Source organism: Triticum aestivum, chromosome 7B (assembly GCF_018294505.1).
Source record: "Triticum aestivum cultivar Chinese Spring chromosome 7B, IWGSC CS RefSeq v2.1, whole genome shotgun sequence".
NCBI classification, from domain to species: domain Eukaryota; kingdom Viridiplantae; phylum Streptophyta; class Magnoliopsida; order Poales; family Poaceae; genus Triticum; species Triticum aestivum.
This window is the reverse complement of record NC_057813.1, coordinates 463,930,724-463,946,061: the sequence shown is the minus strand read 5'-3', so window position 1 is coordinate 463,946,061 and position 15,338 is coordinate 463,930,724. Positions and strand designations below refer to the sequence as shown.

Here is a 15,338-nt window from a genome sequence, read left to right as displayed (position 1 = left end):
TAGGATAACCTATGATGATAGTTGATTTGATTCTGCTGAAAAACAGAAACTTTGCATGCACGAATTTAGTTTTGTTAAATCACAGAAACGTGATTTTGCGTTGATTCTTTTTTCTACTGATCAATAAACAAATTGTCCAGGACTTACTCTTTTGGTAGGATTTTTAGAGTTCCAGAAGTTTGCGTTAGTTACAAATTGCTACAGACTGTTCTGTTTTTGACAGATTCTGTTTTTTGTGTGTTGTTTGCTTATTTTGATGCATCTATGGCTAGTAAATTAGTTTATAAACCATAGAGAAGTTGGATTACAGTAGTTTTATCACCAAAATAAATAAAGAATGAGTTCATTATAGTACCTTATGTGGTGGTTTTGTTTTCTTTCACTAACGGAGCTTATAAGATTTCCTGTTGAGTTTTGTGTTGTGAAGTTTTCAAGTTTTGGGTAAAGCTTTTATGGACTATGGAATAAGGAGTGGCAAGAGCCTAAGCTTGGGGATGCCCATGTCACCCCAAGATATTCAAGGATAGCCAAAAGCCTAAGCTTGGGGATGCCCCGGGAAGGCATCCCCTCTTTCGTCTTCGTTCATTGATAACTTTACTAGAGATATATTTTTATTCGCCAGATGATATGTGTTTTGCTTGGAGCGCCGTGTATTATATTAGTATTTGCTTTTTAGTTTACTACAATCATCCTTGCTGTACACACCTTTTGGGAGAAGCCTATTTGATTAGGATTTGCTAGAATACTCTATGTGCTTCACTTATATCTTTTGAGCTTGATAGTTTTTGCTCTAGTGCTTCACTTATATTTTTTAGAGCACGGTGATGTCTTAATTTTGAAGAAATTGCTAGCCTCTCATGCTTCACTTATATCTTTTTGAGAGTCTTTTAGAACAGCATGGTATTTTCTATGGTTACAAAGTTGGTCCTAGAATGATGAGCATCCAAGTTGGGTATAATAAAAACTATCATAGGAAGTGAATTGGATGCTATGATCAATTTGATACTTGATAATTGTTTTGAGATATGGAGGTAGTGATATTAAAGTCATGCTAGTTGAGGTGATTATGAGAAGTAGTTGTGTTGAGGGTTGTGATTCTCGTAGCATGCACGTATGGTGAACCGCTTTGTGATGAAGTTTGAGCACAATTTTATTTATTGATTGTCTTCCTTATGAGTGGCGGTCGGGGGATGAGCGATGGTCTTTTCCTACCAATCTATCCCCCTAGGAGCATGCGCGTAGTGCTTGATTTTTGATGACTTCTAAATTTTTGCAACAAGTATATGAGTTCTTTTGACTAATGTTGAGTCCATGGATTATACGCACCTCACCCTTCCACCCTTGCTAGCCTCTCTTGTGCCGTGCAACTTTCGCCAGTACCATACACCTACCATTTACCTTCCTCAAAACAGCCACCATACCTACCTATTATGGCATTTCCATAGCCATTCCGAGATATATTGCCATGCAACTTTCCACCGTTCCGTTCATATGACACGCATTACTTTTGTCATATTGCTCTTTGCATGATCATGTAGTTGACATCGTATTTGTGGCAAGGCCACCTTCATAATTCTCATACATGCCCCTCTTGATTCATTGCATATCCCGGTACACCGCCGGAGGCATTCATATAGAGTCATATCTTGTTCTAGCCTTGAGTTGTAAATCCATAAAAGTGGGATGATCTTCATTATTAGAGCATTGTCCTAGTGAGGAAAGGATGATGAAGACTATGATTCCCCCACAAGTCGGGATGAGACTTCGGACTTTACAAAAAGAAAAAAGGAAGAAAGAAAAAAAGAGAAAAGCCAAAAAGAAAAAAAAGGCCAAAGAAAAAAAGAAAAAAAAGAGAAAAGAAAAAAATAAAATGAGAGAAAAATAGAGAAGGGACAATGCTACTATCTCTTTTTCCACACTTGTGCTTCAAAATAGCACCATGATCTTCATGATAGAGAGTCTCATATGTCATCACTTTCATATACTAGTGGGAATTTTTCATTATAGAACTTGGCTTGTATATTCCAATTATGGGCTTCCTCAAAATGCCCTAGGTCTTCGTGAGCAAGCAAGTTGGATGCACACCCACTTAGTTTCTTTTGTGGAGCTTTCATATATTTATAGCTCTAGTGCATCCGTTGCATGGCAATCCCTACTCACTCACATTGATATCTATTAATGGGCATCTCCATTGCCCGTTGATACGCTTAGTTGATGTGAGACTATCTTCTCCTTTTTTGTCTTCTCCACAACCACCATTCTATTCCACTTATAGTGCTATGTCGATGGCTCACGCTCATGTATTGCGTGAAAGTTGAAAGAGTTTGAGATTATTAAAGTATGAAACAATTGCTTGGCTTGTCATCAGGGTTGTGCATGATTAAATACTTTGTGTGATGAAGATAGAGCAACAGCCAGACTATATGATTTTGTAGGGATAACTTTCTCTGGCCATGTTATTTTGAGAAGACATGATTACTTTGATTAGTATGCTTGAAGTGTTACTATTTCTTTTATCAATATGAACTTTTATTTTGAATCATTTGGATCTGAACATTCATGCCATAATAAATAAAATTACATTATGAATTATGATAGGTAGCATTCCACATCAAAAATTCTCTTTTTATCATTTACCTACTCGAGGACGAGCAGGAATTAAGCTTGGGGATGCTTGATACGCCTCCAACGTATCTATAATTTTTTATTGTTCCATGCTATTATATTACCCCTTTTGGATGTTTACGGGCTTTATTTTACACATTTATATCATTTTTGGGACTAACCTACTAACCGGAGGCCCAGCCCGTATTGCTTTTTTTTTGCCTATTTCAGTATTTCAAAGAAAAGGAATATCAAACGGAGTCCAAACGGAATGAAACCTTCGGGAGCGTGATTTTTGGAACGAACGTGATCCAGGGGACTTGGAGTGCAAGTCAAGAAGCAGTCGAGGCCTCCACGAGATAGGAGGGCCCACCCAATAGGGTGTGCCTGTTGGAAATATGCCCTAGAGGCAATAATAAAAGTATTATTATTATATTTCCTTGTTCATGATAATTGTCTTTTATTCATGCTATAACTGTATTATCCGGAAATCGTAATACACGTGTGAATACATAGACCACAATATGTCCCTAGTGAGCCTCTAGTTGACTAGCTCGTTGTGATCAACAGATAGTCATGGTTTCCTGGCTATGGACATTGGATGTCGTTGATAACGGGATCACATCATTAGGAGAATGATGTGATGGACAAGACCCATCCTAAGACTAGCACAAAAGATCGTGTAGTTCATTTGCTAGAGCTTTGCCAATGTCAAGTATCTCTTCCTTCGACCATGAGAGCGTGTAACTCCTGGATACCGTAGGAGTGCTTTGGGTGTATCAAACGTCACAACTTAACTGGGTGACTATAAAGGTGCACTACAGGTATCTCCGAAAGTATCTATTGTTTTATGCGGATCGAGACTGGGATTTGTCACTCCGTGTAAACGGAGAGGTATCTCTGGGCCCACTCGGTAGGACATCATCATATGCGCAATGTGACCAAAGAGTTGATCACGGGATGATGTGTTACGGAACGAGTAAAGTGACTTGCCGGTAACGAGATTGAACAAGGTATTGGATACCGACGATCGAATCTCGGGCAAGTAACATACCGATAGACAAAGGGAATTGAATACGGGATTGATTAAGTCCTTGACATCGTGGTTCATCCGATGAGATCATCGTGGAACATGTGGGAGCCATCATGGGTATCCAGATCCCGCTGTTGGTTATTGACCGGAGAACGTCTCGGTCATGTCTACATGTCTCCCGAACCCGTAGGGTCTACACACTTAAGGTTCGATGACGCTAGGGTTATAAAGGAAGTTTGTATGTGGTTACCGAATGTTGTTCGGAGTCCCGGATGAGATCCCGGACGTCACGAGGAGTTCCGGAATGGTCCGGAGGTAAAGATTTATATATGGGAAGTCCTATTTTGGCCACCGGAAAATGTTCGGATTTTTCGGTATTGTACCGGGAAGGTTCTAGAAGGTTCTGGAGTGGGGCCCACCTGCATGGGGGGACCCACATGGACGTGGGTAGTGGGGGCAAGGCCCCACACCCCTGGTCAAGGCGCACCAAGATCCCCCCTTAGAAGGAATAAGATCATATCCCGAAGGGATAAGATCAAGATCCCTAAAAAGGGGGGATAACAATCGGTGGGGAAGGAAATAATGAGATTTCTTTCCTCCCACCTTGGCCAACGCCCCAATGGACTTGGAGGGCAAGAAACCAGCCCCTCCACCCCTATATATAGTGGGGAGGCGCATGGGAGCTATACAGACGAAGTTCTGGTGCAGCCCTCCCCCTCTCACAAGTACTCCTCCTCTCCCGCGGTGCTTGGCGAAGCCCTGCAGGATTGCCACGCTCCTCCACCACCACCACGCCGTTGTGCTGCTGCTGGATGGAGTCTTGCGCAACCTCTCCCTCTCTCCTTGCTGGATCAAGGCTTGGGAGACGTCACCGGGCTGTATGTGTGTTGAACGCGGAGGTGTCGTGCGTTCGGCACTTGATCATCGGTGATTTGAATCACGATGAGTACGACTCCATCAACCCCGTTCACTTGAACGCTTCCGCTTAGCGATCTACAAGGTTATGTAGATGCACTCTCTTTCTACTCGTTGCTGGTCTCTCCATAGATAGATCTTGGTGACACGTAGGAAAATTTTGAATTTCTGCTACGTTCCCCAACAGTGCCCCCCTGTCTCGTGGGCCCCTCGGGCATTCACCGACATACTTCTTCCTCCTATATAAGCCTACGTACCCCGAAAACATCCAGGGAGCCAACGAAACACAATTTCCACCGCCGTAACCTTCTGTATCCGCGAGATCCCATCTTGGAGCCTTCGTCGGTGTTTTGCCGGAGCGGGAATCGACCACGGAGGGCTTCTACATCAACATCCTTGCCCCTCTGATGAGTTGTGAGTAGTTTACCACAGACCTACGGGTCCATAGTTATTAGCTAGATGGCTTCTTCTCTCTTTTTGGATCTCGATACAATGTTCTCCCCCTCTCTTGTGGAGATCTATTTGATGTAAACTCTTTTTGCGGTGTGTATGTCGAGATCCGATGAATTGTGGGTTTATGATCAAGTTTATCTATGAATAATATTTGAATCTTCTCTGAATTCTTTTATGTATGATTGAGTTATCTTTGCAAGTCTCTTCGAATTATCAGTTTGGTTTGGCCTACTAGATTGATCTTTCTTGCCAAGGGAGAAGTGCTTAGCTTTGGGTTCAATCTTGCAGTGTCCTTACCCAGTGACAGAAAGGGTTGCAAGGCACGTATTGTATTGTTGCCATCGAGGATAAGAAGATGGGGTTTATATCATATTGCTTGAGTTTATCCCTCTACATCATGTCATCTTGCTTAATGTGTTACTCTGTTCTTTATGAACTTAATACTCTAGATGCAGGCAGGAGTTGGTCGATGTGTAAAGTAATAGTAGTAGATGCAGGCGGGAGTCGGTCTACTTGTTGCGGACGTGATGCCTATATACATGATCATGTCTAGATAATCTCATAATTATTCGCTTTTCTATCAATTGCTCGACAGTAATTTGTTCACCCACCGTAATACTTATGCTATCTTGAGAGAAGCCACTAGTGAAAACCTATGGCCCTCGGGTCTATCTCTTATCATATTTGCTTCCAATCTACTTTTATTTGCATCTTTACTTTTTGCATCTATATTGTAAAATACCAAAAATATATTTATCTTATCATACTATCTCTATTAGATCTCACTTTCGCAAGTAGCCGTGAAGGGATTGACAACCCCTTTATTGCGTTGGTTGCGAGTTCTTTGTTTGTTTGTGTAGGTGCATGGGACTTTTGAGGCGCCTCCTACTGGATTGATACTTTGGTTCTCAAAAACTGAGGGAAATACTTACGCTACTATTGCTGCATCACCCTTTCCTCTTCAAGGAAAACCAACGCAAGCTCAAGATGTAGCATACGACGATTAGCTAATCTTCTTAATTATATGTCGCATATGGTTCGGGAGAAGTGAATGTGTGTGATAGTATCCTTATCATACACGCTCTATAACATGAACTGTTTGTGATGGGGCGCGCATCATAAATGTCGCACCACAGAATACCGACTGTGATGGTAATGCGAGCACAAACAAGTAGCAACGATGGAGCATTTGGGATAATCGACATATCACAAACAGTTGTCTGAAGACTCACATTTGGGATAGATGTCGGCATCGCATACGCTTAGTTATGCAAAACGTATGCATTACTACTCCCTATTCCCGATGGTTTCTGGGTCGTGTGGGAAGAACCCCCTATCGCACACACAGACAAGGTGATGGTTTAAAATGCCATCGCAAAAAGTGGTTAAAAGCCGTTTGTATAGAAGCTCACCGTACCAGTGCTCCTCCGTCTTTGGGGTGCCCACCATATTGATGTCGTAGGTGGAGGTAGTGGTCCATGTGCTGGTTTTAGTAGCGACAAGTGGTGAAGTTGAGTCAGACATGTGTAGCTCGCATCTTCATCCATGTCAGTTTCCTCCTCAGAGGTATATGCTAGCACGTCGGTTAAGTCCTTAACGGAAACGACTAGGTGGTGGAGGGTGGGTTGAAAATTCCATCTACTCCAGGATTTTTCCAGATCCGATCGTACATCAAAGTCTGACCATCTAAGACCAAAATATTCGGAATTCAATCTAACATCTCGTTCAGAAGCGTGATATCCGCCTCACCCATCTCTTGATCGTAGGCGAGGTCTAGTTGAAGTTTGCCCGAAGTTCCACCTGACGTGTCCTCGGGGGTTTCAGTGGTTGGGTTTGAGTTCTGACCCGGCGGGGTAATGCTCGATTCCAAGCTTGAGGCTGGAGTCGAGGTGGGGACGCCTTCGAGGTCCTGCTCTGAGATTGATTCTAGTGCTCGGATGGCGGTGTTGGTAGGATTTTGATGTACGATTAGGTTTGATAACCTGGAGTATGTCGGGGTTTACCCAGCCCAAAAATGCACGTTCGCCACGGTAATCCCCGACATACTCCAGGTTATCAAACCTAATGGTCTGGCCTGGAGCGAGGTTCTCGACTTGGCCAAGGTGGCTAGTCAAATCTACATGCAGCATGATGCTGCCAAAGGCAAAAAATCTATCCATGGAGAAACACCATCCCACATCCAATGTCGTCGTTCATTCGAAGGTGAGACATCAAGCCTTTGTGACCACACAGTGGGACCTATATGGTTCACCAATGTTGGTGCTAATACTAGTGAATCTGGGGTAGGGGGTCCCGAGCTAGTGGTCTCGGATAGATGGTAACAGGAAGTAGAGAAAGACACGATTAATGTTTACCTAGGTTTGGGCCCTCTCGAAGAGGTAAAACCCTACGTCCTACTTTTATTGTATTGATTGTGATGGGGTAAAAAGTACAAGATGATCTACCTCGAGATTGTATGAATTAATTCTAAATTTTCTAGGTTGTCTCTACCGACTAAACCTCTCGGCTTATATAGGCACCTTGGGTATCTAGGGTTACAAGTATGTCGGCTACATCTACGGATAAACATGCCTACAATTTAAATATGTCTTGAAGTATACGCCAAGTCTTTGGAGGATTCCATCTTGAGTACGTCGAGGTCCATGGCTCGTATGGCCTAGTCTTCAAGTGTCGATGGGTCCTCGGCCCAGCCCATGAATGGTCAGGCCAATGTGGTGAGCATCCCTTAATCTAGGACACCATCAACATGGTAACTCATGATAAAACCGTCGTAAGACGGGGGAATGAAGAAATTAACACGCCTGACATGAGTTTTGGTGGAACTGGAAATTTGAAGGTTTTAAGCCTTTCGTCGTAGCCAATTATGGTGACCACATGTTTGCCAACTGAACCTCCTTCAGACATCTTGCACTCAATCATGGTTTTCGTTATCTCGTAACATTAAGATGTGGCATTGAGTTTGTACGAAGCATCTATTTAGCCGGATCATGTCATGGGGGTATTGGAGTTCAAAACGTCTTTGAAGCTCTGGACTCATGCAAGTTAGCATAAGGTGTTGCACCATAGTGCAATCATTTCTTTTAGTGGCCCAGACATTTCTCTTGTCTTCCGGGGTAGTTGCCTCTGATTCCTTTGGAAGAGGTGTGTATACTCTTTCTTAGCACTCCCAAGGACGAACCTCGAGGTATGAACCCGGACGATATAGTTGCTTCCAATTGCAGCTAACTTCTCTTTATCTAACACCGGGCCTAAGCTAAACAAGGTGTTGTGAACCATTTGATCTACAATGGTAGACACAAGTTTCATTTAGACATTGTTTATAATAAAATGCACTAGCTATTAAACATTTTAATTCTATAGTGTGCTCACACTCAAATCAATATCTCTCATAATTGATTGTGAGTGACTCAATACCCGTATTTCAATTCAACGACATTGATGTTGACATCACTGATGACGGGAATTTTAATCGTTAGGCCAACTTGCCAATCACATCTCTATGTGACTCTTGTTCGTTCAATGCATCTGTTACAAGCTTAGTAGATCCTGCCTGAACGTTAACAAAACCAAGTGATCTTGCTATAAGGTCTGATCATCACCCACCTCATACCTCTCAATTCGTTTATACCCATGTGGACATGGCGCACCTTGAAAAGATACCTATTTCAGATGGTGCTACACTTGGGAGAACACAACTTCTATATATTTAAGTGAGAGATCACCCTAATAAAAGTGACTACCGCACAATCAAAGGGTGCAACAAAAGAGATAAACATCTCAGGCAATTCATAATAGCATGATATGGTATAGCCTTTTCTGACAGAGAAGTCTTTATTTTCTTCGTCTTGGGCATTTGTGTCGGTATCCACCTTTGCAAAACTTGTCACCATCTTGACAATACATCAAATAATATTTCTATCACTGTAGCTAACAATATTAATGCATTGTAACAAGGTTGACACGCAGGTCCTTAAAGTGGAAAACATCTGGCCCCGCCATCATGCTGAATCATGACGCACATGCCATGTTAATTAATTTACATCATATAGACATCTCATAAACATTTTGTTTTTGGTTTATTCTTTCCACTTTTCTTTTTATTTTTTATTTCGTGGATTTTTTCAATATCATAAACATTTTCTAGAGTTCATGAGTATTTTTTGAAATTCAAGAAATGTTTTCCAAATTCGTGAACCTTTTAACTCTCTAATATTTATAAAAATATGTGAGGATTTTATCATTTTGGATGTACTAAATTTCGAGATTTTCAATAGATTTATTTTCTTTCCAAATCAATTTGAAGTTGCATCATTTTCAAAAATCAGATTTTAAAACGCAAAGAGTTCTCATGGTCTTCTCGTTCATAAGATGGATGTGCACCCTAGCAGGCACACTCTCCTCACACACAAGTCCAGCCTCCATTGTTATTCCACACAGTGTTGCTGCGTCTGGCAATCACACCTCGTCGACCGTGTGCAAGACCTTTTGGGAGAGTAGGTCTTCGAAACCCTATCCTTTGTGATCCTTTTGTTTCTTAAATAATAACGAGTGTGCGTACTATATATTGAAGAAGAGGATGGGGAAAGACCCTTCCACGTCAGCTAGTACATGTGGACCAACTGCGCTGTTACAAGAAAAACTATGCTAACTCCTCTCATTTGTCCACCCAGCTAGCGCTCGTAAGAGAGGCTCCACTTCTCCCTTAAGGATCCTGACCCTGTTCCATGTATGACCCTCCTCCTCGATTCGGTGCATGAGCACATGTAAAGAGGGAGAGGCACCGTCGAACACAAAACGCACTCCGATGCTTCCATAACTCCCGCATTACGAGAAGGAAGATCGCCCAATCATCCTTCACACGTAAGTCATTTCCAGATATGGTGGTGCCCCACTCTACTAGGCTTGATCCTGGTCGTGGCACCCAAACTGGCATGCCCGTTGCTAAGCAGACGATACACGAAACCTCCCTCGCAAAGACACAATCCTGAAGGATGTGGTCAATGGTCTCCTCATGTTGAGTGCAAAAAGGACAAATCTGCTAGTGGTCCAGCCCGCGTCAGGCAAGCCTGTCCGAGGTCCAGTACCGGTTCTGAAGCGCGAGCCATGCAAAAACTCTACATCGTATCAGGGCCTAGACTTCCACGTAAACACCGCCATGGGCGTAACCTCTCGTCCCATGAACTTTGCATCGTATGCCGACCTTGTTGAGAAATCTCTATTCACCTCCTAGGCCCATGAAATAGAGTCCACCTCCTCTTGATTTAGATTAACTCAGGCCACCTGAGCCCTCAAGCCACCTGAGCCGAGCACCTTGTGATCCTGCACCGAGAGAAGGATGATAAGGTTTTTGGGAAGCGTCTCCTTGCGACTACTCGTTGTTCGGTTTTGTCTTTGTCCTCTGCTTTGATTACTTCCTTTACACCAACGTTATGGGGTTGACGATGCTGCCAAGAAGGCTCCTGAGGAAACCACCATCATCTTGTCCTGGCCTACTGGAAGGTATGATTTGTTCATCCCCTATTTACCGTTTCGGTTCTATGCTCAGTACATGTTCATCACATGCTTAGATTACGGTATGCGGTTCATAATGTTAATGCCCTGTATATGATTTATTTATGGATTGATCAATCAAAAATTACTTCTACCCCGTAGTAACAATAATATCAGGCCGTTTGTTCAAAAAATCCGAATGCATTATACAGTCTTCAAAAATAAAAAGGAAAAAGGAAGAAGAAGAGCAAGCCTCCCTTTTATCCTTGGATACACACAAATACAATTTTATTAGAAAGATACCAAGTATTATTGTCGAATTAATGGGCTTATACAAAGAAGAAAAGGAAAACACCCGAGATCAAATATGATCTCGCGATAATTAATACTACCACAAAGCTGTGCGCGTCTTACAGCTGGATCCACTTACTCTTTCCATGCAATTAATTCCATCCAAAAGCTTAAAAGGAAAATAACAATGCATAGATTTACCAAAAAAGAAAAACAAGAACTGGAATCACTCCTCTTCGCGTTCACCACTGGCGTTTAACTCCTTTCTATAAGTAGCAAAGGGCTGAGGAATTCGCACATGGCTCATACCTGCCACACACCCACACGGATGCGCAAGGGCCAAAGCTGCGCGTAGATTTCAAACTTGTCAAGTCCTTCTGCCGCCGGCAATTTGGTCGCCGACGATGGGCGTCAGCAAGGCGCCGGCGATTTGGTCAGTCGGCGTGGTGGTTGCAGCGTTCATCGTCGCAGCTCAAGGATTGCTGTCGTCGAGTGCCCGCCGCCGCTACAGTCTCTTCGTGAGTTCTTTCTACCTGCCTCCGTACCAAGATTCCCTTATGTATGGTATGGAGGGCACAAATTTTTCGCTGGGCCTGACGGGGAACTGACCAATTTCATAGGAAGACGACGGACTGAGTCGCCGTCACCGTCAACGTCACTACGATTTCGTGGTAAGTCTGTCGATTGGCTCGCCGTCATTACAATTTTATTTCGCATCAGCTGGAGGTTTTCAGATATATTTTTTCTCCGTCTTAATTGAAACACCTGTGCTGAATCGTACTACCTCCGTTTCAGTTTACAAGTCCTACGCGTATACCTAGGTTGCCAATTTAATCACCGTAATATAAACTATATAACACAAAAATTATACCTTTTGAAAATAGAAACTCCGAATTTTATGTTGGTATATTTTTTATAATATATGACTTGTATTAGGTTGGTCAAATTGACGACCTAGGGGTACGCGCATGCCCTATAAACTGAGAGAGGGGTAGTAGTTTTTCCTGCATATATGCATAACATTTGGCTGTAGATAAAGGAGAGTAACTACACGAGGCTCTGCCGCGAAAAGACCATCCTCACCGTCAACGGCGAGTTCCCCGGCCCGACCATCTACGCGAGGAAGGGCGACGTCGTCGTGGTCAACGTCTTCAACCAGGGGGATAAGAACATCACCCTCCACTGGTACAATTTCTAATACCACTACGAGAAATGGTCCTCGCTGCAACTCGATCTGGTTCTATTTCTCTGATTGGTGGACATGGAGAGAAATGGTACATACATGAAGTCTTACCCCTTTTGACGCTGTAGGCATGGAGTGAACCAGCCGCGAAGTCCGTGGTGGGACGGGCCGGAGTACATAACGCAGTGCCCGATCCAGCCCGGCGGCAAGTTCACCTACCGGATCATCTTCTCCGAGGAAGAAGGCACGCTGTGGTGGCACGCGCACAGCGCCATGGACCGCGACACCGTGCATGGCGCCATCGTCATCCACCCCCGGCGCGGCACAACCTACCCATTCAGCAAACCGCACAGGGAGATACCCATCATCCTTGGTACGTCGCTAGGTCTACGCCCTTGGTTCTGCAATGCGTCGTAGTGGCTCCCATCCCATTGATATGCATAGACATGTTTATCTCCATGGCAGGGGAATGGTGGAACAACGACGTTGGGCAGGTGCTTGCCGACGCCACCTCCACCGGCAGCGACTTCCAGCCTTCAGACGCCAACACCATCAACGGCCAGCCGGGTGACTCGTTCGCTTGCTCCAACAATGGCACCTTCAGGCTGCCAGTCAAGCGTGGCAAGACCTACATGCTCCGGATCATCAACGCGGCCCTGACCAACGGATTCTTCTTCGCCGTCGCGGGACACCGCCTCACCGTGGTCGGCTCTGACGCTTCCTACACCAAGCCGTTCAGCGTCGACCACGTATTCATTGATGCCGGCCAAACGGTGACCGCGCTGCTCAAGGCCCGCCGTTTCGGCTCAAACGCCCGGTACTTCTACATGGCGTCGAGGCCGCTGGCGACCAACCCGCAGGCCACCGTCGACAACTGCACGGCCACCGCCGTCCTGGAGTACGTTGACGCGCGCGCGGCGCCGGCCGGCGCGGCGCATGACCTCCCCAGCCTTCCTGCCATCAACGACAGCTCTGCGGCGGCCGCGTTCACGGCGCGGCTCAGGTCGCTGGCCAGCAAGGAGCACCCGGCCGACGTGCCCCGGCACGTCGACGAGCACATGCTCGTCACGGTGGAGGTGAACGAGATCGCGTGCGCGGCCAGCGAGACGTGCAAGGGGCCCCACGGCAACCGCTTCGCGTCGAGCCTCAACAACGTGAGCTTCGAGACGCCGGGGAGCGACATCCTCGGAGCCTACTACCGCTCCGCCGTCGGCGGCGTGGTCAGGACCGACTTCCCCGACAACCCGCCGTCGCCCTTCAACTTCACGGCCGACGACCTGCCCCCGGAGCTCGCGCTGACCGCGAGAGGCACGAGGGTGAAGGTCCTGGAGTACGGCACCGTCCTGGAGGTGGTGTTGCAGGGCACGACCATCCTCGGCGGCGACAGCCATCCCATGCACCTGCACGGGTTTAGCTTCTACGTGGTGGGGAGAGGGATTGGCAACTTCGACAAGCGCACGGACCCGGCCAAGTACAACCTGGTCGACCCGCCGTACCAGAACACCGTCTCCGTTCCCAGGAATGGATGGGTTGCAATCCGCCTCCGTGCAGAAAACCCTGGTCAGTGTTCAAACCTTTCTTCTTGATTCACTCGAGACTATCTATAAAGGCTTTTGCATACAGAGCATGATTCAAATGTACTACCTCCGTTCCTAAATATAAGTCTTTGTAGAGATGCCACTATGGACTATACGGAGCAAAATGAATGAACCTACACTCTAAAATGCATCTATATGCATCCGTATGTAGTTCATAGTGAAATCTCTACAAAGACTTATATTTAGGAACGGAGGGAGTAGTACTATATCTTATACTACCTTGTTGTGTCTTGGTTTGGTTGTTAGGCGTATGGTTCATGCACTGCCATTTCGAGCGCCACATGGTATGGGGGATGGAAACGGTGTTCATTGTGAAGAATGGCAAGGGACCAGATGCTAAGATCATGCCACCACCTCCAAATATGCCCAGGTGTTGACAGGGCAAGAAGGCAAAATTTTCACATATTTTTGAAATCTTTCATGCGGCGAGCAAGAAAGAAAAAAATAGCAAGAGCTGAAGGTGTCTGCAGCTAGAGAAAGTTAAGAGACATCGTAATTCTTTTGGCTCCTAGCATTATCTCTTTAATCATCACAATGCATGCAGTGCTTTTTTTTGCGGGAATAAAACTTATATTACTCATTAAAGATTGATGCAATAGGAGGCGCATAACTGTGCAACACCTGGGGGTCCTGCACCTAGCCATACAGCAGTACGACTATGTAATCTATCAAAACTTGCCAAAAAATGGCTCACCGTATTCTGACCACATCGTACGTGAGTAATATGAATCTTCCTTTCTAAAAGCTTATGTTTAATCTTTTGGATCAAGAAAACAAAACTTGATCTATCTGGCTTCTCACTTTTCATCATATAAATGGCCTCCAAACAATCAATTTCAACCTTAAAACTAAGAGGCACTTCCTCCGCCCCATAATATAAGACTATTATATTATAGAAGGGAGGAAGTAGATTGCTCCATTGCGTAGGTAGTGTGATTCCTTCTGACAGTGCACAAAGCTCAGTTTCTAATGCATCCATGAATGTTAGTAGGTGACGGCATGCAACGAACACAATATTGCCTATAGTATCTCAAAGAATCATACCCGTGGACGAAGAACCATCAGATGCAAGAAAATATCCGTCAGTGTTCAGTTTAACAAAACCTTGCACCAGGTGCCGGTTCCCACTTCAGTTTAGTAGGTTCTGTTAGAATAATCCGAGGTACACGATTGATCCACCGAGGAACAAGCAATCACAGCACAATGACGACACCGAGATTTGTTAACGAGGTTCGGCGAACTTGCCTACTCCCCGGGGCAATGATTACGGGTGCTCCTTCCCGAGATACCGCAACACCGGCCACCCGGGCGCCGGCACAAGCCGTCGGCACCCCCTTGCGAGCCTGTCGCTATCTAGTCTTCATTGGTTACAACATGGGGTGCCTCCTCATATATAAGAGGCCAAGGGTACAACGTGTCCGACTCCGACACTACACGTATCCTACCCACACTACAACACCAAGTCCAAGCGTAACCCTACTAGTACAAAATATTTGACACAAACCCAACAAACTCCACCTTGGCGAATATTCTCCACCACCTTGAATTTGTCCATGCGTCAAACTTCCATGTACTCCGGACTTGTGTTGTCTTCTTCGTAGCTTACTGAGAGCTACTCGACGAGTCTGCCCCAGACCCGCCGCCGCCATGAGACCCCGCTGCTACTTCCGCAACTCCAGTCTCCGTGACTCCACCTGCAATAGTGCTCCCTTGCAACTTGTAAAGATGCGAAGCCGTCCTCGCTCCAATCATCACGGTCACCTCATCTTCC

General features: G+C 45.1%; 1 protein-coding gene across 1 annotated transcript; it reads left to right on the top strand.

Annotated features, from left to right (window-relative positions):
* Positions 1 to 12,049: 12,049 nt before the first annotated feature.
* LOC123160723 (putative laccase-9) lies at positions 12,050 to 14,236 on the top strand. Its single transcript, XM_044578569.1, has 3 exons — positions 12,050 to 12,342; positions 12,435 to 13,529; positions 13,814 to 14,236. Exons 1-3 carry the CDS (start codon positions 12,243 to 12,245, stop codon positions 13,942 to 13,944), a joined length of 1,326 nt encoding a protein of 441 aa, XP_044434504.1. The 5' UTR covers positions 12,050 to 12,242; the 3' UTR covers positions 13,945 to 14,236.
* Positions 14,237 to 15,338: the final 1,102 nt, after the last annotated feature.